The following is a 23,636-nucleotide window of genomic DNA, read 5'->3' on the forward strand; positions in this document are numbered from 1 at the left end:
ATATGGAAGCCATCATGTTTTATTGCTTGTCAAATTTCTCTGCTTTGCAAGTACTGAATGGCTCTTGAATAATGTCCAATATAAGTTTTGTATGAATTTTTTCTACTTACATTGCTGAAATATTTTCAAGTTGTATTGACTGTCATCAGTAATCATTTTATCTGCTTCTAAGATTATCAGGCTTCCCAGGCAGAATGTAATATTGATGAGAATAGAGCTACTAAAAGGATGAATTTTCAAATGACAGAGCTGTAAGGCTATGATGATGAGCAGACCATGGGGTGCATTGAAACAAAGTTAGTTAGGAGGAACAAATATTTCAGGGAACGAGTGCAGCTGGAGGGGTGCATAAATTTACATATCTTAAACTGTGTGATTCAGACTTTGCATCCTTCCTAAGTAGTAGTATCACTGTGCTGTATGTATTGATAATACAACTGCAGGTGCCTCTCTGGCACAGCCCACTCCAGCTCATGGGAATTCTTTGTAGATCCAAAGAAAGTCCACTTCCTATGTGCATAAAGTTAACTACAGCGAAAGGATGCTGAGTCCCCCCAGGACAAATGATGTGACTTTCACTGTGCTTTTTTGCCAGAGGAGTAAAAAATATTCACAAAGGGAGTTAGCAGGGCAGGGAAACTGAGGGTCTGTCTCAGGAGGTATCTCAGGAAATTGTGTAGCAGGCTGAGGTGAAGTTCTACAGAAGTTTTGGGTAATAAAGTTCTGTGTCAGTTACACAGAAACTCAATGCTGCAGCGTGAGAAACAATCTATCATATCTCAAACAAATACTACCATATTTTAAGGATCACTTTCAGGTGAACTCACTCTGTCAATTTAAATGTGGGGAAAATATTCATGCAGAAGCATACATACATACAGATATGTATATATTCTTCTCTGTCAGAAGCACACAAAGCCATGTAGTTTTCACAGAATCACAGAATATTATCAGTTAGAAGGGACCCACAAGGATCATTAAGTCCAACTCTAAAGTGAATGGCCAATACAGGGATTGAACCCACCCCCTTGGTGATATTATCACCATGCTGTAAGCAAGTGAGCTAATCTCAGTTCTTTTTTTTACATATATATATATAAAATTATACTAAGGCACCCAACAAATTATGGAGGTCAGTAAATTTGCCAAGACCGATTCTTTAAAAGAAAAGGGAGAGGGACAGACAACATGGAAATCAGATATTTAGTACTTCCATTCATTGTGTTCAACCTACATAACTACTGCATCTTTCAGAGTGGACAGTGACCCAAGGTAGGGATATGACAGTTTCTAGATGTGAGTCAGAAATGTCATCCTGTGTTGTCAGCTCCTTTCTTTCTGCTCTGTGTGTATTGTGCTTCTTTCTACTTGCTGAAGGCTACAAAGCAATGTGATCTAGAAGGACCAGAAATTTAGAAACCTAATTTTGAGCTAGAATAATAGCTCTTGTCATTGAATCTTGATTTGGATGCAGGCCAGGTATTTATCTCTTCAGAATTGCATTCCCTAGTCTGGGAGTTTAGGATAATTATAGAATCCATCAGTTACTCTATAAAGTGCTTTGCAAATGACAAATGCTTTTTATGTATGTTAAATATTAATGTAATTTAAAGGAGCTTATTGCTCTCCAGTAGAGCACAACCTGCAGCTTATCAATTATGTGTTCATCCTGTTAATGACCTGGCAGCCGATGTGGCATGTACTCACAGATTGAGACACTTCTGAGGCAAGTTTGCTTAATCCATTATGCCCTTGCTGTCCTTTGTTTCAGAAGCCCCTCTTTCTTATTCCATATTTAATGCTGGACATCCTCACTGTCTGCTGCTATATCTTTCAATCTCTCTCACATTCAGTGCTTTGCATTTGTGACACTGGGGTTTTTTCATGTTGTATGAGATGTATGAGGCAAAGTGTAGTGGAGATAACTTCAAAGCTGAGGTTAACAGGGGGTCATCTAATGTAGTCTCCATTCAGTGAAATAAGCAAGTAGCAGGTAAAAGCTTTCTCTTGAGGCCCTGCAGTATTACTGCTGCACGCTCTATCTGTCCTGACCCAGAAAGTCTTTCATGCAGTAACACATTACAAGCCAAAACCAGGTTAAGGAGGTAACCCAACCTGTTCATTCATCCTCTTCCAAAACCATAAACCACCAGTGTTACCATCTGTACCCCTGATGCTGCTCTTGTTCAGAAGCCTGCAGATGGTACTGGCAGCCTTATTTCAGAGGGGGGTTTCCTTTCCAAGGAGCCATGGCTACCTAATGGTGCTTTCCCTCCCCAGGGAAAGCTCTTGGCTTTTGGAGAAGAGATATTTGTACATTGGCATTGTCCCTGGTACTCTGCCAAGAGATATAGCTTCAGGGTGGCTCTGTGTTTCTCCCATGTCCTGAAGAACCTGGAGACTTCTGAGGGGAGCTGGATCACAGGAGTCAATGCAGTTCATTCAGAGGGACACGGGGTGATGGTTTCCACCTTGATGTCCAGCCCTGCTAGCAGTGATTCTCCTTAGGATGTTCACTGTGCTCTCCCAGCCAGCATCAGGCTCAGAAATGCTGATTGTCAAAGCATCCAAAGCCTGACCTGTGGCCAAAACTGCACTTCAGCGTGGTAGCTGAAGATTTCCCTTTTAAGCAGGCTAGACTTGTGCTTTGCATTCATTGGTTTGAAGAGCTAAGGAGAAAGCAAAATCCAAAACTGCAAATTAATCTCAGATAATCTTAAAAAAGGCACTGAACATGCTAGTTCAAGTTTCCCCTAAGATCCAAGAAAACAAGCAAAATTAACTTATTTTTTGTGTTTCTTCAGCTTTAAGTAGTTTTCAAATGCTGTAGTACAATTATGTTTTTCTAGGATTTATTTCTCTTCTTGTCCATATCTGTCTCATCTCAATTTTCTGTTATCTAGACCACTGCTTTTTAATTAAAAGACGCAAGTGGAACAAGCTGTCATGCTCTCCATTACACATAGCCTAATTTAAAGCATCTTCCTAAAACAAGTTGGAATTTGTCTTTGTTTCTGCTCTAAACATATACATGCTGTCACTCACAATGGGAAGGCTGAAAGCTGTAACATAATCTGTCTAAATAAATGGTAAAATAATTAGATTTAATTCTGAAAGGCTCAGCTGTCTGACGCCATTGGTAATTTATACTCTTTCATCATTCCTGTACCACTCAGACTTTCTTATCATGCAGGCCACCAGTGAATGAAAACAAATGTTTCCATGGCAGCCTGTCTGTGGCATCTCTGCAGCCCTACATCAAACAGCAAGTTGACGTAGGATCCAGATAAGCTGCACAGCACATGGAGAAAAAACATCTCACAAAGTATTACTGTTAACCCCACTTCTGTGTGAGTTGGGGTCAGCTGAGGTAGGAAGGGACTGGTAAAAATACACTGCATATGAGTGGTTTTTAACTCCAGTTTTCTCAGTCATGCTGCCACTGCAACCTGGGCAGGGGTTCCATGTCCCAAGCTGTAGCCACTGTTATGCCTTAGTAATGAACCTCTGCTGACTTCCTCCCTGGTGGAGACCCCACTTTCTTAATGGGTTTTCCCACATCCTCAGGTGACATCAGGGTAACATGTCTGAGTTGAAATTACAAGAAGTTTTCTTTTCATACATTTGGAACCAGGATTTGTAGCATGGACCAAAGCAGACTGGAGTGAACTGGTCTCTTTCTGCCCTACACAGTAATCCTTTTTGAAGATAAAATGAATATGAAATAAATGGATTCTCTAATAGTTGAACTATCACATTTTATATTAATTTCTCATTTTTCTGTTAAAAAGTGAGAATACAGGATGCTTCCATATCAAAGAAGTCATTGAGGATTGGATTAGGATAGGCTTGAAGAGTTGAGAACAAGCGGAATTATTTCTGCACTGCCACCTCTGCCAGAAATGAAAGAGAGCAGTGGCTGCCTGTGATTCCTGACCTGCAAGACTCCCTCTGGAGGAAAAAATCCTCCCGTGTTTCTGTATGATAGAGGGGGAATGCATGGCCTTGTGGTCCCCCTCCCCACACAGTGTCCAAGCTAACCCTTCCCTGGGAGTTTTTGTGTGTGGACCTCCGAGCCGTTTTTGCGCGGGGAGTTTAATAACATCAAATTTCTGGTCCGTTTTGAGGTAGGTTTTAAGGTCAGGAAGGAAACCTTGTAATAAGATGCACTCTGCATTCTGAAGGATACAGTTTCGGTTACCCCCTGCACATTTTAATTGTATAATGAATTCCACACAGTCTCTTGCAAATGGCTTTACATGTGAAACTGATTACTGAATGCAAGAGGGACTTTCTTTAATAAGTCTTTTCCTTTTGACCTACTCATTGCTCACATTTCACTTAATTTAATATGAAGACCTTTGTTTTGGGTTTTGTTCCTTCCCCAGGATATGTTTCAGTAAAAGTGACTGGGCTGAGAGGCATCATCGCTGTTACACAGCATGTTTTCTGTCCCCAGACCCTCTAATTAGGGCTGACTTGGATTAGCCAGGGGATTCACTGAAGATCTATGTTACCTGACACATGTCAGTAGGAGTCTGAGTATTGCCTGAATATGTTTCAGCTGGATAAAGTTAATATACAGTTCTTCTGACTTGCTTTTTCCAAATACCGTAGGCTGCTTTTTATGAGATAAAATATTTGTCAGTTCAAGAGGCACAATGCTTTGGAAATCAGCACCAATGTTATCCAACTCACAATGATCAACTGTGAGGCTGAGCAGAGAAAGGGTATTTTTTCTTCAGTTTACTAATGAAAACAAAAATGTTTGGGCTCCCTTTTAGTGATTATGATTCTTATCACTGAAGCTAAAGAAATCCAAATCAAAGCAAGTCAGGTTGAGCTAAGCCTTTTGGAAGTGCCACAATGCTGAGGGAATAGGATTGGAACATTTCTGCCTTGCCAAGGGAGACTCAGGCCTCCCACAATTTCTTGTGGCTGGGAGTGTCTGGGCTGTGTGGTATTCAGGGAGAAGGTCTTCTATAACCTTGATAGGGAGACACCTAAATGATTAGACATATTTTCTCCAGTTAATATGCAAGTATTTTAGAGACTAAATGAGGAACCAAGAATTAGCTAAGTCACTCCTTTAGATGTACCAAGTGAACAGCAGGTGGGGCCTTAAATTACACATTTTGGCGCAGCAGATGACATGGTCATAGTCAAATGCCAGGAGCTTGAAAAAAAAAGTTGTGCACATTTTCTCCACTTTTACGTTTTCTACATCTAGTCCTCTTAACTATTGCCTTTTGTTAATAGTTTCTGAAAATTATTTGTACAGTGAAATGTTGAGTTTATCAGGCAAAAATACTCATTTTGATACTTTGGATGTGCCAGCCATTTTTCATAACATTGAAAGCTATTGTGAGGGGTCTACCTACATTGGCAAATACTTTCAACTGTTCTGAAAGTGCGTATTTTTGGGAATAAATAGTTAGCTGAAAACTTCCTACTGAAATATTGTTGCCGGTTCCCTCCCCTTGGGGCACCAGTTGGACATGAGCCAGGCAGCAGGAGCTTGTTCTCCATCTGGCAAAGTTTCTTAAAAACTGGGTTTGGTCATGCACACTCAAACTGAAGTGCTGCATGGTTCATTGCTAGTTAATCTGTTTGCAAGAGCCCAGGAGGGGATGATCTTCCACCTGCCTTTCACCCCAGACTGATAGAGGTCTGTTGGCTCCAGGAGTCCTGTCCTTGTCACCATCCTTGCTGATGGCCTCACCAGGATACAGAAGAGTTTGTCTTCTCCAGGCTTATTGCCTGGGGTGATCTTTTCCCCAGTGAGCCTCCAGCTTCTTACCAGAGTGCCTTGTGCAGCCAGCACCCAATCTCTGCATGTATTTTTTAATAACTGCCGGAATATAAATCAAAAAGGGTGGATGAAGGGCTTTGTCTTCTACCTTTTCCAAATGGACACTCAAAGCCTTCTGCTGTTTCTGTACAATGTGTACAATCCCTCTCTACCTCATGCCCAACCAACACAGCAGTTGCTGGTTCTCATGTCACTGCCCAGTCATGCTCCTTCCAAGCCTCCCTGCATTTTGTCATGTTTCCTGCTCTGTCTCTGTGTCACTGAAGTGCCTCCTGCTTGTTCCAGTCCCAAATGAGCTGTCTAAATTCATCATCAACTCTGGTTTTGGTTGCTCCAATTTATAGGTGCTGTCCCCACATTTACACTAAGAGTTGCCATTTCCAGACCCAAACAAAGTAAATCTTCACTTTATATTCTCTAAATATATTAGCATGTCATATAAAATCTTACTGCCTCATATGGGTGATTTTTTTTTTATTTTTTTTTTTTCCCAGCTGAGCCCCATGCAGCACTGGGCTAGTTTTATGTTTTCTTATCCTTGTCTGTTGATACAGTGAACAGAACATCATAACAGGACTGGGTGGTGAAATATCTGCTTGCAAAGCAAAGTGTTGATAGGCAGCACGGTCTGTCTCTCGTGGTTTATCTCACTCTGGCAGAACTGGTTTTGATCTGAAGTGGATAGAGCTTGGATGTAGTTTGAGAACAGGATGTGTTAGTTTTCATGAAAACCTCAGCACTGATGGTGCAATACCATCTAAGATACCCCAAATCTAAAAGCATGATCATTCTCTGTCCCTCTTCTGCCTCAAGAGCATCATCCTCTGCAGTGATTTTTTTTTTTCACTCCGGGCTGGCAATGTAGGTCAGAGAGAGGTCTGTGGCTTTTAAATTCATATGGCAAGATTACTCTGTAAATCGGACTATGTTGACAGTAGAGCTTTTTTCAGCTGAAAATAAACAAACTGTTTATGGTTGTTTTTTGTTGATATATGCCAAGGACTATTTATATTTCAGGCAGTGATTGGTTCCCCTTGCTGTGTTTGTACTAGGCTTGTGTGCTAGTTAACATATGAGATGAGGAGAGATGAGTGTTTGCTGAGATTGTCCAAGTGTAGGTAGAATAATGGAAATATTTATAGCTGCCACTGGAAAGCTTCAGCTGCTGTAGTGAATCCCAAGAGACCTGCCTGAGTTTCTTCAAAGAGTCTTGCAGGAGGTGGCAGGGCAATCAGGAGGCATTAAGCCAATGCATCAGCTGCATGTCTAGCTAGAATCCAAGCCCAAACAATCTGTGCTCTTGAGAAAGCTGAGTGAGAGGGTTACTTTCTCTGCTGAAAAGCCTTCATAAATGGAATACTGTTTATTATTTTATGTCATGATTTAGCAAATGTGTGAAGCTAATAGATGTACTGAGAACAGAACTCCTAATTGAGAAGTTGTGTCCACTGTTTTTATATTCATTTATCAGACAGTAGTGCTCATAAGCTGGTAGCAGACCTCAGTTTATACGGTATGCACTTGGGACGCATTTGATAATCATCACACTTGACAGGTATTTCTGTAGCCATAGTGCACGTGCAGACATGGCTCTCACACTTCCACATATGAAAAGGTGCTCCAGAGTGTTTATGTTTTATCGAGTGCCCCCTGTGCAGCTGCATTGCCATGAACGGAGTGCTCAGTGTTTTCCCAAGGATGCAAACTGTGTGGGGCACCCATCGGTACGCTTAGAGCTTGTGTGGTGCCAGTGCTGGTGTGATCTCTGCTGCTGATGCAGAAGGCAAAAACCCTAATTTGGTTTGATGCCAGAATCGGGACTAGGTCACCAATCTTCTTACTGGGATTTAGCAGTCCTCTGGGCTTTTTTAGATTAGTGCTGGCTGTTCAGGATTGTGAGCTCAAATGGCATTAAAGAAGGTTGCCCCTGATAAAAACCATGTCATATTATACAATGTCACTGACATGTGCTGCAGGTACGTAACTGTAGCATAGCCCGTGTTATGTGTTTATCTGTTTATCTAAATGCTTGGTTAGCGGTTGACAGAAGAGGTTATTTTCAGGGATGGTAATACATTTCAATATGGTTTATTGCCATAAATATCAATAAGATGCTGAATTACAGTACTGCCACAATGGGGAAAAAAAAAATAGATAAATCATCGCTGTATGTTAAAATACTTTCTCATCTACTCTTTCCTAATGTGGCATTCATTTATATGTGCAGAGCAGTATAAGATAGTGTTCTAAATTAAAAGGCAGAGACATATGCAAAATATTATTGCAGGTTTTATTTCAAGCTATTAATCTACATCAGTCACTTACTGGGATGTTTTATGAAGGTTCCCACATAAAGAAGTTAATAAAGAAATAGAACAGTTGGAGAGCTTATACTGATATGCAGCTTTCAGGAAAAGCATGAAGTACATGAAGTAGCTTCATAACGGAAAAAAAAGAGTATTTTTAATATAGCTTTTGTTCAGCAAAATATTTCTGAAATTGCTGAATTCTTAGTGCTCCCCACTTTTGGGTAAATATTTTATTTAGTAGATATTATCTGGAATTTTAACTTGGGACATTTCTAAATACAGTTTACCATTGAAGTATGGAAAACTTTTGAGAACCAAAAAATGAATGTATTTTGCTTTGAATGTTTTCTTTTCTTGGAGTGTGTCTTTTTTCCCTTTGCATCTTGAAAGGTCTCATTCAATATTTTCTATGCTTGCTGGCCAACTTCTTATAAACTGGATGAGAGCGTTCTGTCCATCCTAAGGATACATTTATGAACATTTATTATTAATGATTACGTATTATATTTTGAACATTTATGTCTCCTCCACGTCCAGGGGAGGGCGACAAAGATTCTCAGAGGGCTGGAGCACCTCTCCTGTAAAGACAGGACTGAGAGGGTTGGAGTTCTTCAGCCTGGAAGAGGATCCAGGGAAACCTTACTGTGGCTTTCCAGCACTTAAAGGGGAAGGACTGAGAGGGTTGGGGTTGTTCAGCCTGGAAGAGGATCCAGGGAAATCTTAGTGTGGCCTTCCAGTAGTTAAAGAGGACTTACAGAAAAGAGGGAAAGAGACGTTTTACTCAGACAGATAGTGACAGGACAAAGGGGGACTGTTTAAAACTAAAAGAAGGGAATATTTAGATTGGATGTTAGGAGGAAGTTCTTTACTCTGAGAGTGCTGAGACACTGGTTTCCCAGAGTAGTTGTGGATGCCCCATCCCTGGAAGTGTCCAAGGCCAGGGTAGATGGGACTTTGAGCAGCCTGGTTTAGTGGAAGGTGTCCCTGCTTATGGCAGGGGGGTGGAACTAAATGATCTTTAAGGGTACTTCCACCCAAGCTATTGATTTATAATACTTTGCATATGCAGATTATTTCTGCAAGAAAAAAGTAGTTGGAATAAAAAGACAATATGAGTTAATTTCCTTTATTTTTAAGCTTTTTTCTAGTTGATCTGTGTGGAAGAGGGGAGCAGGGCATTTGTTGTTTGCTTTGTCACTGTATATCCTACCTTTGGTGTACAGTGTTGCCCTGCTAACTTAAGCAAAGGTTTTTTCTCCCGAGCAGAAATGACAAGAAAATGTTTTGTGGAATGCCTAGAACATGACTTGCAATGCACTGAACTTTTGGATTAATTAACTGTTGATGATGCTTCTGGAACTACCAGTGCCATTTTCAGCAAGCACGGCAGGGGATTTAGAGACATAAATTCCAGTGGTTAAGTCATGTTACTCTTGCTCACAGATGTTTTTATCCTACAAATTACATATGTGATATTTAGTTCGGTAAACCAGAGGAAAACTTGTTGATTTTCAGCCAGTTAAGACTCCAGGAAAGATCCTCTATCCTGTTTTTTTTTTCTGGATTCTCCTCACTTAGCTTCCCGCTGGGAACTTCAGTTGAGAAACCATAGACTTGAAGAAATTCAGGGGTTTTGTTTTCTCTCCCGTCACCTCTCTTCATCTTCTTTTCCCTGTGGAGAAGTGTAAACAGGGAAAGAGTAAATCCTTTGAAAATGCAAATTACAAATGTGTAGAAGTGAAATGAACTTAAACTTTTTCAGAATGAGTTTTTCAATTTATCTTCCTTGAGGAAAATATTGCGACTTCTTTCTGTTGGCTTCAATCAAGACATGTTCGAAAATCATGTTCTCCATGTTTGGAAATTTTCTGGCCTAAAGTGCAATGATCAGCTTCTAGAATTTCTCACTTCAGCTCTTTGGTTCTTGAACAGCTCACATTCTTTTCAGGACAAAACATGGGAAATGTTTCATGGTACGTTGATTATTATTTCACTTACAGATAAAAATGTGCTCCTTACCAGAATGACTGTGTGAGTTTAGAATCTCTGAATGACTTTCTATAGATGGAGAAGCAACATGATGTGGCCACAAGCTTCTCTCCATTTGGAACTACAATGAACATCCACTTACAAATTCACATCTGTTTGTATGGATGTATTGTATGCATCAAATTATGTGCATACTTGCCTATGCATATTAGTTTATGATATATGTGTTCATATCCCTCCCCCAGAAACGGGGTTCTTGATACAAAAGTGATCTTGCAGGCTTGGTCACTTCAGCTTGCAAGTAGTGAGTATTTGCAGAAGTATTGGTTTGGGTTTTTTTTTTGTCTGGGATTTGGCATATATTTTGTGTAAATTGGGTAGTTCACAAGGAAAGAATGAGAAATTGTGTTGTCAGGAGGCTGGAATTCAGCAACTCAGAGACTCAGCTGGGGGAATTTTGTTAAGAGAGTGCTCTCTGTGGTGAGTACAAAGTATTCTCGACAACCAGTTAATCATTTTCACTTGCTTGTGTTGCAAGAATAATTGCAGAAGCTGCAGTGTAGGTATGGAGAAGCTTCCCCTTCTGTATTCTACTTATTTGTTTCCATATACATTTTAACTTTTGCAGGTGTTTTACTTGTGTTTGTTTGCACATAGGAGGCTACCACACAGCCCATGTGGTGTAGAAAATGGAAGTATCAATTCAATTAAATTGCAAAAAGTAATTTAAATTGAAACAGTAAAATGAAACAAAATCAGTGGTCTGCACACAATTGGAATATTTTTAATCAAAAAAATATTGAAACACTGGAAATGAAAAAAAAAATTTATTCCTCACCAGAAGGAAGAAGGGAAAAGGAAGAGGTTGTACAGCCACATGCCAAAATGCATTACAGCATGCAAGGCTAGAGCCAGCCCACACATTTACACAGTGCATTGTTGAGATCCATTGGAAAGTGCAAGTGCTAATTAGGAATGTGAACCAGATAACCTCAACATCAGTTCGAGTCCAATTATTCGCACTGGGATTTCATGATACTGATCTGTTTGTCCTTATTCCAGCGACCCTGCCTAACTAGAGTTATTACAGTAATTGTATGGAGTTGGATGCCAGGCTAGCACTAGTGTGACATTACTCACTGGCAGCTTGGCAGCTTGGCAGCTTTTCCCAGGAAAGCAGCAAGGTCGTTTGCATATGTATTTGTGCAGAAAGTTACATGCAAACTCTTGCCTTTTAAAATCCAGGTTCACAGCTGTGATACATTTTCATCTTGCTGTGCTCTTTGACTGATGAGAAAGGGAAGGTTTCAGTTCATGGGGCTGTCCTGACCTTGCGGTTACTGTGCAGTGGAGTTGATGGTTATTGGTGACAAAAATGATTCCTGTTATAGATGTTTGGCTGTGGAACTCTGTTCTCACTTTGTGTTTTCCCTAGTACTGCAAAATTTGGTCTGAATGTGATCTCTTGTAATTGATTCCATGCTGCAAGCAGCCCTTGCTCAGCATTCTGCACCCACATGAGACTGCAGCGTTGGATGCCAAAGTAGACCCGCCCCAAAATGCATCACTTTGGAGGCTGCAATAGTTTTCATTTCTAGGAAGCAGAGAGGGCTGCTTGTCGCTTGTCAGCTTCTCATCCTGTTCTCCTCTCAGTGAGAGGAGGGTAATGTGCTAGTGAGCAAAAATAGAGCCTTGAGAGTAGACCAACACTCTACCCCTTAATCAGACACTGAACCCCTCAGCACCTGGGGAGGTGCACAGGGATCCCAGTATCACAGCTGTGCTGGTTCAGAGGCCCCTGACATGGGCAGGGCAGTGGCCAGGGCAGTGAGCGGGTACAGTCAGGCCAGCTGTGGCATTGCCTGGCTAGTGCTTTGAAACTCTCTGAGAACAGAGGCTCCTCAGCCATGTTGAGCTACCAGTCCCAGAAAGGCATTGCCCCTCCAGTGAGAAATCTGTCAGACAGAGGGTTGGATTCTGTCTGAAAGGAGGCTGAGTACTGACAGATCCTCAGCATGGATGGCTCTAGCTGGCATAGAGCTAGGAAAGATGGCTGGTCCTGGAGCTTGGAGGTTACCCAACAAGCGAAAGTGGGTCATTCAGGGTGAGGTGCATCAGAAGAGGCTCAGACTGCATTATCAGAATGGGTGCCAAAATGGCCTGCAGGAAGACTGCAAATGATTGTGTTTCAGGGACAGGGCAGGTTTGCCAAACAAGGAGCCCCAGCAGCTTGAAGACCTTTTGGAGAGGTGGTGCGTCCTGGTATGGGGCAGCCAAGCCTACAGCCTCTCACAGAAATAAAATTTGTCCTTTGGAGGTGACAGATCTGAATCTTGACAAATTTTCCTCTGGCACAACTGTCTTCCAGCCTGGGAAGCATCATCCAGCACATAACGTTTGAAATCTCCCTGATCTCTTCCCTGTATTTTACTGACTCCCAAAGGAATTTTCTAGAGTCTTACTAGCACCTGTAGGAAAAGGAAGTTGGTATCATATATTTGTATTAAGTTGTTAGTTACTCATTTTCTATGTCATTTTCTATGTCATTTCCCTCATTGCATAACACAGGACAATAGCACATGAGTTTGGTAGCTAGGTGGTGCAACACAGGGTTTTTATTACTCAAGGGTCCTGATGGGCAAAAAGGTGAACAGAAGTCAGTGATGTTTCCGGGCAGCACAGAAGGCCAGTGCCATCCAGGGCAATGTCACCAGCAGGTTGAGGGAGGTTTTCCTTCCCCTTTACTCAGTCTTGAAGTGCTGAGTCTGATTCTGGATTCCCCAGTACAAGGGAAACAGAAACATACTGGACAGGGTTCCACAATGGGCCACAGATAGGATGAAGGCCCTGGAGTATGTCTTTTATGAGGAAAGGCTGAGAGTTGGAACTGTTCAGCCTGGAAAAGAGAAGGCTCAGGGGGATTTTAGCAATGTGTATCAATATCTGATGGGAGGAGTGAAAGAAGACAGAACCAGAATGTGGTTGGTAGTACTCATTTGCCACAAGAGACAAGGGGCACTAAGTGAAAGACAGGAATTTTCATTTAAACAGAAGAAAAAAAAAAAACACTTTGAGGGTGGCCCACACAGGCTGCAGAATCTCCATCCATGGAAATATTCAAAACCCAAGTGGGCACAATCCTGACCAATCTGCTTCTGGAGAAGGGAGGATGGCAATCTCCTGAGATGCCCTCCAGCCTCAGCCAATCAGTGATTCTGTGATTACCATACAGTACATATTTTGTGGCTGAAGGGGTAGCAAAGGCTTGCATTTTTTCACTTTGATAATGTTTGCATATTGTAAGTACTATACAGTTTATGGGTTTAATCATAATAAAGGAAAACTTCCTTATTATTGTTATGCATTAAGAAATACTGAATGTTGTACCCAGATGTTTGCCAGTGAGAATAACAGACTTGATAATAACCATGTTATCTAGGCAGAGCAAAGGTGGAAGTATTTGAATTTTTGAGCTCTTCACTCTGCTCACACTATCTTGGTCTGGTGATCTTGTAAGACATTTGGGATATGATGGAGGGATATGGGCTAAAGACGATGATGTGGAAAGATCTGAGAATGGTGCAGAAGCCAGTTAGGGGATGAGAGCCTTTTGTGACCTTCAGCATCCCAAGGAGGGAGGGACTCAGCTTCAAATCTGAGGAGAAGCTGGTGAGAAGAGGGGCTGTTTCTCCTTGTGTTTGAGAATTGCTGGCAGGCACTGGCTTGCCAAGTTTGTTGCTGCTGGCTCCTTTCACTGGGAACTTCACCAGGAGGCTGTTTATTCCCATTCCAGCTTCAAGAGAGAGCCCTGGCCTTTATAGAGATGCAGGGATGAGGCTGTGAAAAAACGTAACATTTTTTCTCCCAGACCTTTGTGTTCATTTATACTCTTTAATCTGTGTGTTGTATTCCTTCTGTTAACTTGATTTCCCAGAGCTTAAGCAAAGCATATTTTTTCCACATCTGTACATTTTGTTTCATCCCATTCACGCCTGAAAAACATCTAAGACTATTTCTAGTGGATACTCCTGCCATATTTACCTTGCAGATTTTTTTTTTTAATTTACAAAGTATTTTATAGCACAGAGTCTTTTTTTTTTTTTATTTACTTTTTCATCCACATTTTTTGGACTGCTGAGAGTTGATGGGAATTTTGGCATTAACTTGTGATCCACAGTAACCAGCAGACTGTCAATCTTTCATCGTCTTAGACTTACCACTCCAAAATAATGGAAAGTGAAGGTTTAGGATGGATTGAGGAGCTGTATGAAGTTGACCTTTCTCTGCTCTTATTCTCTCCCTGCCAAAGCAATGATATCCTTGCCTTTCATGGCATGGTTTTTTGGGCATGAAGTAAAATTAAAACAATTAACAAGGGCAAATTGTTCAATTGATTTAATTATACATTTCTAATTGAACCTCTTCATTTCCTATGAATTTATGCAGTAGCTTCCCTTCACTGTGTTTCTGTGCAGTGATGCTTCAGAAACAGTGTGCCTGCTCACAGCACATGGGTATAAAGTGGCACTGCTGCCTTTATGCAGGTGCATGAGGATTTCTCTTGCATTAGGAGAGCAGCAGGGGTGATTCCACAGCCCGGCAGCCCCAGCTCCCCAGATGACCAGAGTCCTCTAAATCCTTTTCCCACAGGTCATCTCTGACCTGGGAACAGACATCCAAGGGCAGTGGTGAGGCTGCAACATGAGGCTTATCTGTTTGGATGCTAATGGCTATTTCTGTAGGAAGAGAAGTGGTCTTGGTAAGGCTTTCCTTCAACTATCACCAGTTCTTACCTCGTGGTGGTAAAGAGAAGACCCTGGTCAGGAAGGGTTGTCATTTACATGTTGTGTTTCTTATGTCCTCTTGCATCACCAGCAGGGTTTTCCCATATCCTGATGCAGCAGGAGTTTTGTGGAAAAAGACTAAGTACAATTTGGGTATCTATATAGGAGGAGAAAGAGGAGTTTACATTGCCATGAAAATTGTTCCAGATTGCCATTGATACTCTCACTTGCTTACAGTGTGTAGCCAAACAAGAAATACTGGGCACTGGGGGTTTTCTGGGCATTTGGTTTTTATTACAGCACAGTTCTGCACAACTGTTTGATGTAATTCCCTGTTAAAACACCACACCTTGCAGCTGCTAGCTACTATTTCTCAAAACAGGCATCTGTGTAGCTGCATGGATTGGCCACATGAAACAGCTCCTGTGTGGGCCTTGAGTGACTCTTAAAATTAAGAGAGCATTGAAGTGCCACAATTCAAATAGATGTGAATGGTGCGCTGGTGTAGACATAGTGTTTTTCAGAGCTGGTGTCTTCTAGAGCTGACCTGCTTGTTTTTCCCCATTCGGTGTAACTGCTTTAACTACTTAGTTTGTTAACAAGTAGAAGAGCAAGAAATTTGTCAAAATGCAGCATTGCTTGCTTATAGCAGAAATGTGACCATTTTGGCTTGAAGTTTCTGAGTTGGTTCCTTTCCACACACCAGTATTAAGATCTTTTACATCCTCCTCTTTCTCTGCAGAGAACACCAAGTATAAAACCACCAACCTCTTGTTACCTACTTTCAAGTTTGGGGCGTGAAGAATTAACTAAACACTTGTTTAACATTATAAAGGAGCTGGGGCATATTTATGCTTCCTACTTACAGGGTGGAAAGCACAGGCCCTAGAGCTGTTTGCTCAAATAATGCTGGAAGGCACAGTAAATGAAGTTACAGGAATACACTTGTAATGCACTTCTGGGCCTGGTTTATTTTCCTCAACTGGAGAACATTTTTTAAGCCATGCTTCAGTTTCTCCATTGATAAAAATGTAAAGGATGTTTTCCAGTGTCCTTTCCAATATACCATTCAAATGCCAGTCAAAATACCAAATTTAACACAAATTAGATTGCGCTGCACCACTCCCTCCATCATGTCCTGTGATGTTTTCCCTGGGTGTTAGGCAGCAACCCTCAGTTCTTTCCTTTTTTTTCTCTTGGCTTGCTTAAAACTTCTAAAATAGTTTGAGGGCAGCGTTGGGCTCCATGGGTTTGTTGGCATAGCTCTGTCAGCTTGGATTTTGAACTGCCCTCTCCCAGCCAAGGCTGCTGGGCTGGCAGCGCAGTCGGGGCACAGCTCTGTTGGCAGAGGCACGTACATTTGGAGGTGGCATTCTCTTCTCTTTTGTGTTAACTGCCTGCATTGCCTTTGAAGCAAGTAGTGTGTTTCTAGTCTGCTTCTAGTCATGTGTATGCTACAGAGAAAGAAAATGCTGCACTGACATCAACTAAAATATTTATGTTTGCGTGTGGTCATAATAAAGTGGGGAGTTTTTTTCCTTTAGCTTTTTTTCCTTCTGCTTTGGGAAGCAGGCAATGATGAAACACAGTGATGAATATGGCCCAAATAATTTTGAATTGTTTATTGTAGCTAATGCATATCAAAGTTGGCATGTGTAGGTTATAAATAGGATGTTTCTGTCTGCTTGATTTTCTGGAGAATTTTTTCCTCAATTTCACATACATCGCTGAGAACCAGGATGACCTGAATTTTTACTGTCCAGTATGATAGATACTATGAAGCTTCTGCTAAGGGCTCTGTGTGTTGACAGTGAGAGGTCTTCTCATCTGACATGCCAGCAGTAAAGAAGGTTAGTGGGGCACTGGAAAGCTGCTTTTTTACCCAGCTGCATTCCCAGTCAGATACTAGGCTCTTTCCATTATGTTCATAGATGGTGTAATCACATTTATCTGTGTATTAAACAAAAATGGGTCCTGAAATCAGTCCAGACTATTACCAAAGAAAAAAGTATGTCCATGTTTGGTTTTTGTTCCAGTGGATTGCCCCTCAGTCACAACTCTGATAATCCGTGACCAGGAATATTTTGTACTGCTATTTGTTGCTACTTGCACATGAAGAATTGCTTCAGTTTACAGAGGTATGACCTCATCATGCTCTTGAAGTTGCAGTTTCTGAAAAACACAAGAGATTTTCCTATTGGAAGTTGAAACATGACATGTATGACTTATTTTTAGCTCTGCAAGAAGACTTGAGCTTTTAGGAAAAGAGGATTTTCCCCATTCAGCAGATTCTTATGAAGCTCCAGGTAAATAGGTTGGAAAGATGGATGCGTTGATTTGAATCATTTTGAGGTTACCGGTTTGACAGAAAAAGTGTTATTTTAATGCTTATTTTACTTTAGTTTGCAAACTTAAGCGTCTTTTTCTTTGTTTTCTGTTCATTTCCCACAGAAACGTTCCAGAGGTCAAGTGCTGTTTGACAAAGTGTGCGAGCATCTGAACCTTTTGGAAAAAGACTACTTTGGGCTAACATACAGAGATACAGAAAACCAAAAGGTAACACACAAAACTGCAGGTGGCCTTTGGCCTGTGAACATCAGAAGTCCCTGAGATGCTCCCCAGACAGCTGCAAACAATCCAGAAGCTGGTTTTATCTTCCTTGCCAAGTTCCATAGACACAGTCTGAGCAATTGCTTTTTGTGACACTACTTCTCAAGAGCATCTCTTGTGTTTCCCTGGGTTCCCTCTCTTTCGGCTATTTATGACATAGATATTAATCACATAGCTGGTGCTCTTTCTAGTATGATTTATTCCTTTACTGTCATAAATGAAAGTCAGATTTATACTCATAGATACATGGCAAAACATATAATACTGAAATATGGCTTAATAATAGTGGTTGGGACACAGATAGGCAGGAGATGACTGACTGCTCCTGCTAACTTCTAAGATAAGGGAAGGCTCTAAGCCTTGACTTTATCTTAGCATTATTGTTGATTTGACTAGAGACATTAGTCTTCAGAAGCAGCTGGTCACAGTAGTGAATCACATTCTGCTGTCCTGCATCCCAGCTTCAGTATGAAACAAGCAGTGTATTGCAAGTGTCAAAAATGATCTAACGTGCAGGTGATACGTGCATACATTGTTTGGGGCATGGTATGGTGAAAAAGCGTATCAAAGGGTAATTTAAAATATGTTGTGTTATTTTAGCATTTTAAGATAAATATTTTGACAGACACCAATACAAACTTCGTAGCAATATGCGCAGTAGTTCAGCAGAGCTCACCAGCTGAAGGTACTTTGTGCTTTGCATGGCCTGAAAGGTCTTCCCTGATGGAGTTGAAGCTGCTACTACTTTTTTAGCTGTTTATGTCTTGTGGGAACAACAGCTGTGTTTTCTAGGCTTCCTTTTGTTTCAAAGATACATGATATGAAAGAAATCAGTCTTTTTGTTTCTTTTTTTCCCCCCCTTTCTTCACAGACTTCTTTGTTTCTAATTCCAAAAGTCACTTAAGCAGCTTGGTCCATGCCAGTGCAAGATATTGCCTTAGCATGTGCTTAGTTTTGAGAAAAGCTAGGCAGAAGTCTTTGCGTTTTCAGATAGGTGTACTTTCCTTCAGGAAAGAGAAGCATGGGTTCATTATTAACATGTGATTTATAAATACTAAACATTTATAGGTCACCTGTTACTTTACAGAGCTAAACAGTTAAAAGAACTACTGCCTGCTACCACTTTTATTGATCAATAACATGCATATTTTTAATGTCAAAGTACTTAGCAATTCACCTCCATCCTCTGGCGCATAACTTCCAGCCAGACAACGTACGTGCCCATACCCCATGTCATCTTTGTAAACAGAAATCCTAATGCATCTTTAATTTCTCGGTGCATAGTGTGCTTTTGTGCTCAGCAATAGCTGGAGATCTTCAGGCTCATGTTTTGCACCACAGAGCAGGTTTGGACAGCTGCAAAGTGGTTGTTTTTGTTGGGGAGTGATTGTTGTGTTCAGATTGTTTGATATCTCTTTAGTGTTTTATTGTCTCTCTGATACCTTTGTTTATCTTTCTTTGGAGAAAGTGGAACTTTCCTGGGGGGAGCAAACTTTTTGTTCTGGGCTGTGACGCATTTTAAATATTAACTTGATTCTCTTAGAGGTCAAGACAGCAGAGGCACTGAGGGCCCCAAGCTGCCATGTGCCTCCTCTGGAGGAATTTCATCTGCTCCTTGGCATCCATGGAGTACTAACACATCACTCCACCTCCTCAGCAGGGGTTTTATCTTGACTAGTCACTGGGCTCTGCATGGTGGGTGCGGGCAGAGGTGCTGTGGTTCTGCCTCTGGTTTTCCCTGGAAAGCCCCTCATGCCCATGCTGCATTGCAAACAGGGTAGTGCCCTACTCTGCACTTGCTTATCCCCTAGCAAGTCTTTTCAGTCTTTCCAGGATTGGAGGAAAAAAATCTATCAAAACCACCTTTTTATAACAAAACTGTACAAGTTTAGTTTTCCTGGAAGATACTCTGTGAAGATATCGCTGTGGGTTCATTTTACCAATTCCTATTTTTTATTCTTTTATTTCAAATCATTCAGGCCCTCAAAGTCTGTGAAGGTTAACAAAAATCCTGTTTCTACCCAGGGCCACATCTTGAAAATTAGTCTTAGCCCTGCCTACTGCTGCTCCAAGGAGAAAGGTGTGGCAGAGCTTCATATGTTCTAGCTTTGACTCATAGTACTGTTTTAAAAATAATGTTTATTGTGTTTTCTAATTCAAATTGAAAAGAGGAAACATTTTCTTTGCAGAATTGGTTGGACCCTGCCAAGGAAATCAAGAAGCAGATCCGAAGTAAGTTTGTTATCATTGCCCCCTTCTACATGTCTCCCCATGGGGACAGTGTATTTCACAGTCATCTTTTGTATCCTGTCCCAAGTCTTTAGCAAAGGAATTATGTACATCCTTTAGTTTTTTACTCCACTGTGATGGTGAGGCATTTCTGATGCTCATAGCGCATGAACTTGCATTGCTGAAAACAACTTGACATTTGCAGAGATGCAAAATCCTGAAGTTTGACATTAAGCAATGTAACCTTAGGGAGTAGGCCACGTATATTAATTATTTCTTGCATTACTGATATTTATATCATATCCAAAAACACTGCCCCATACTGAAATAATTCACTGATACAAAATAGTACTCCATCTAAATACCTTTCCTTTCTTCATTTCAGAATATTGATCTTTGCTCCTAAAATGACCATTCAGTCAATTTTCTGATTCACATGAATCTTTTTAAAAGCTCAGTTGTTATAACTAGGTGTCTGCTATATTAGAAATTAAAGAAATCTCTCAAAGGAAAACCTTTTTGAGACTGCTGGGCTCAAAAGTTGACTTGCGTTTTTTTACTTCCCCTCATTTTTGAAAAGGACAGAATTTTATGTGTATGACTTCTGTGGGCAGCAAAGCCTCAGTAACTTTTTTTCTTTGCACATTTTGTAAGTGACCTCTTCTAGAATTTGTACTTCCAAAAACAAATGTATCTGGTAGTTCACATTTGTTGGGTCGGGCCTGGCAAAGAAATCCTTTCCCTCTCCAAGATTAAAAGGGTTAATTTACGCTGGTGGGAAAATTTCCCCACTTACTATGAGCAACTTGCCCTTTTCTCCAGTATTATTTTCTATACAAGTAAGTGATCTGTATAACAAAGTAATGAACATTTGCCTTTTTTAAATCTCATGAAGGGATGGATCTGGAGAGGAAGGTGCTTTAGACCACAATGAGTCAGGTTACACAGATGGTCAATGCAAGTAAAGCAGTTCAGCTCCCCACCACATATTTGAAATGCATTTCATATTGTACCCAAGCCATGAAATAGACAATGAAGGGTTGTGACAGCAGGAGATTACCCAGGGCAGAAGAGTCTCATCCTGGACTTAAGGCAGTGGACAGTTGTATTTGCAGAAAATGACAGTAATAATTTGCTTTCTCTGTACAATTCATCCCAGAAGTTTGGAACAGGCCAACAGTAGAAAAGTATTGCTGTTACCCATAATGCTTTCCAAAACAAATATAAATATAAATATAAATATAAATATAAATATAAATATAAATATAAATATAAATATAAATATAAATATAAATATAAATATAAATATAGTCCTGCTGAACGCTGGTTGAGTTGTACAACACACAGACACACTGCTGGGATTTCATCCCAGTGGTTGAGAAAGGCCCTTGGTTCACACCCCATTAGCTATAACCCACCGACTTGTACTTGTACTGTTAGGTTTTATTCCAAAAAAATTCAGGTAAAGACTGCTTACTCCTCTGTCTTAACCATCTGTGCTATTATGACAGGCTTGATCATAGCTTTGATTGATTTTTTTGTGCCAAGGAATAGGTTTACAGGCCACAGTCCCTTTCACCTGTTGTGGAACCAGGTGTCACCTCTGGCTGCATTCCCACCTTGGAGCTGGTCTGCTCTCTGGTGGGATCATGCCCCATCCTCATTGTCAGCCAAATCTTCCTTTCTTTTATGGCCCAAGAAAATGGAAAATTTCCTAGACTCAAGGACTCCAAAAGTCGTGCCAAGAGCGGAAGTCGTGGTGGTGAACATCAAAACTCCTCTTGCACATTCATGGAATCGTAGAATTTTTTGGATTGGATGGGACCTTAAAGATCACTGAATTTCAACCCCTGCCATGGACAGGGACACTTCCCACTCAAACAGATTGCTCAAAGACCCATCCAGCCTGGCCTTGAATATTTGAGATTAGATGTGTGTATGACCAAAGTGGATGGGGCCTCCCATGGGATAAAATTTCCTTATTGCTTGTAAGAACAGTGTGGTTTGGGGTTTTGTTATTGCTTTTCATTTGCATTCAAGTCATGTGTTAGTGTAACCTAACCCTTTTTTTCAGAATAACTTCTAGATTTACATACCATGTTCAACTCCTTTTTTAAATCTTGATTTTTTTTTACAACATTTAAAGCTAACACTCCAGAAATAATTTTGCTAAATCTGGAGATACAAACCAGTATTCATCCTGTGGGTCAACTAACTTTAGTGAAATAATTAAATAAGAATTCCCCAGTGCTATGTACTTTTGCAGTCATACTTTCTGTTTGTCCTTGCAGTTTTCTCTACACAATAATTTATGTCTGCTGAAGAAAGGAGCTATGTGCTGAGGCAGCACTCTGAGAGGATGCTGTGAGCTGATTTGGGCAGCTAGACCTCGGCACATCACCCTGCTCCAGAGCCAGCTTGTACTCTGGCTTGTGGTGTTTCCAGTGCCTCGGTGTTTTGGGTTATTGTTTTTTAAAGCTTCTACAGGCTGTGTGGTGCTTACTTTCCATAAACCCTGTTCTCAGACTGAGGGTTTTTTTAGTATTAGTAATAAATTACTGCACACTCACAGTCCTCACTTTAGTGGTAATCCTACTAAATAAGAAAAGAGCTGTAAAATCTTATTTAATGCAGTATCTTCAGTACAACGTGTGAGAAAAATATTCTAAAGCCTGTTCTTCTTAATTGCTTGTCTGGGATATTTTTTTAAGTCTGCTGGTGATTGAATAGCATGGGCATCTCTGTTTGCAGTTGCAGTATACTTTCAGTCAATCTGTGTTCTTTTCCAGGTGGTGCTTGGCAGTTTGCATTTAATGTGAAATTCTACCCTCCAGACCCTGCCCAGCTATCAGAAGACATTACCAGGTGTTTTAAACATTAAATACCTTTTTAAAAGTGGCTTAAAAGCTGTTCCTGGTAGTATTTACACTCTAATTATCCAAGAAAATAAATGCTTTTATTCTATTGTCTTTCATATGAGCTTATGGAAAATATGCAATGCTTTGGCAGAAAAGACAGTGTGAACAGTGTCTATCCCCTGTGTTATGAACTATTTTATGTAGTCTAAGCCTAAACCCCATATTTTTCAATATGTATATTCCTTAGAATATAGAATATATTCCTTGGAGATGATTTTAATTTTCACAAAGATACCCAATCCCCATTTTTTCCAGTGGTACCAAGTTACTACTGTAAGTAAAATTATGACTGTGAAAGGAAAGAAGTGAGATAATGTTCTGGTTTCATGACCATACTGAATGCAAAACAGAGCACTGTACCAGCTACTTAAAAAAAAAAAAAAGAACTCTTTCCCAGCTGAAATCAACATTCTCATAGATGAGAATAAGCATGCATGTAAATTTTGTATATCATTCTACAAACTAAGCAATCAATGTGCATGGAATAGCGAATATGGTGGTAATGAATAGCTGCTTCCTGCTCTCCAAGTCACTCAGCTTTGCACTCTACACCTCTGCTCTCTGGTTTTGTATTCATATTGCAACCACAACAAAAAAAAAACAAAATCAAAACCTCACCTGATTTCCTCCTTGGAAGGAGGCACAAAAGCTTTGAGCCATGATGAGATATTATGCCATCAGCAAACTGTTCCCCAGCCTGTTGCAACATTTTGCAACCTTTGAATATTTTTAACCTACATTGCTTTATGGACTATTTGTTGCTTTTAAGGTAGCATGAAGCCTTTGGCCTAAATCAGGGTCCCCTGTGGTAGGTACTGTGTGGAAGGAGAGTGTGCCAAGAGTTACAACTGAGCAGTGGACTTCCAAAGGAAAGGATTGCTTTATTCCTCTTTGGACTCTTAAATTTCCCCTGGGACCTCTGCCTTTGCCACCAAACCAATTCTCTTCACCTGTATTTCTGTTTTCATCTAGCTGGTGAAACCTT

At 40.7% G+C, this 23,636-nt stretch overlaps 1 protein-coding gene across 20 annotated transcripts in view; it reads left to right on the top strand.

Moving 5' to 3' along the window:
• The window catches only part of EPB41L3 (erythrocyte membrane protein band 4.1 like 3), a 134,002-nt gene that overhangs the window by 76,791 nt on the left and 33,575 nt on the right, over window positions 1–23,636 (top strand). For all 20 annotated transcript variants that reach the window (XM_058832137.1, XM_058832135.1, XM_058832143.1 and 17 more), the window contains exons 4-6: window positions 17,346–17,450; window positions 19,694–19,736; window positions 22,523–22,598. In XM_058832137.1, coding sequence (XP_058688120.1) covers window positions 17,346–17,450; window positions 19,694–19,736; window positions 22,523–22,598 — 224 coding nt within the window. The remainder of the gene's footprint in view (window positions 1–17,345; window positions 17,451–19,693; window positions 19,737–22,522; window positions 22,599–23,636) is intronic.

Source organism: Poecile atricapillus, chromosome 2, assembly GCF_030490865.1.
Source record: "Poecile atricapillus isolate bPoeAtr1 chromosome 2, bPoeAtr1.hap1, whole genome shotgun sequence".
In the NCBI taxonomy this organism is placed as follows: Eukaryota; Metazoa; Chordata; class Aves; order Passeriformes; family Paridae; genus Poecile; species Poecile atricapillus.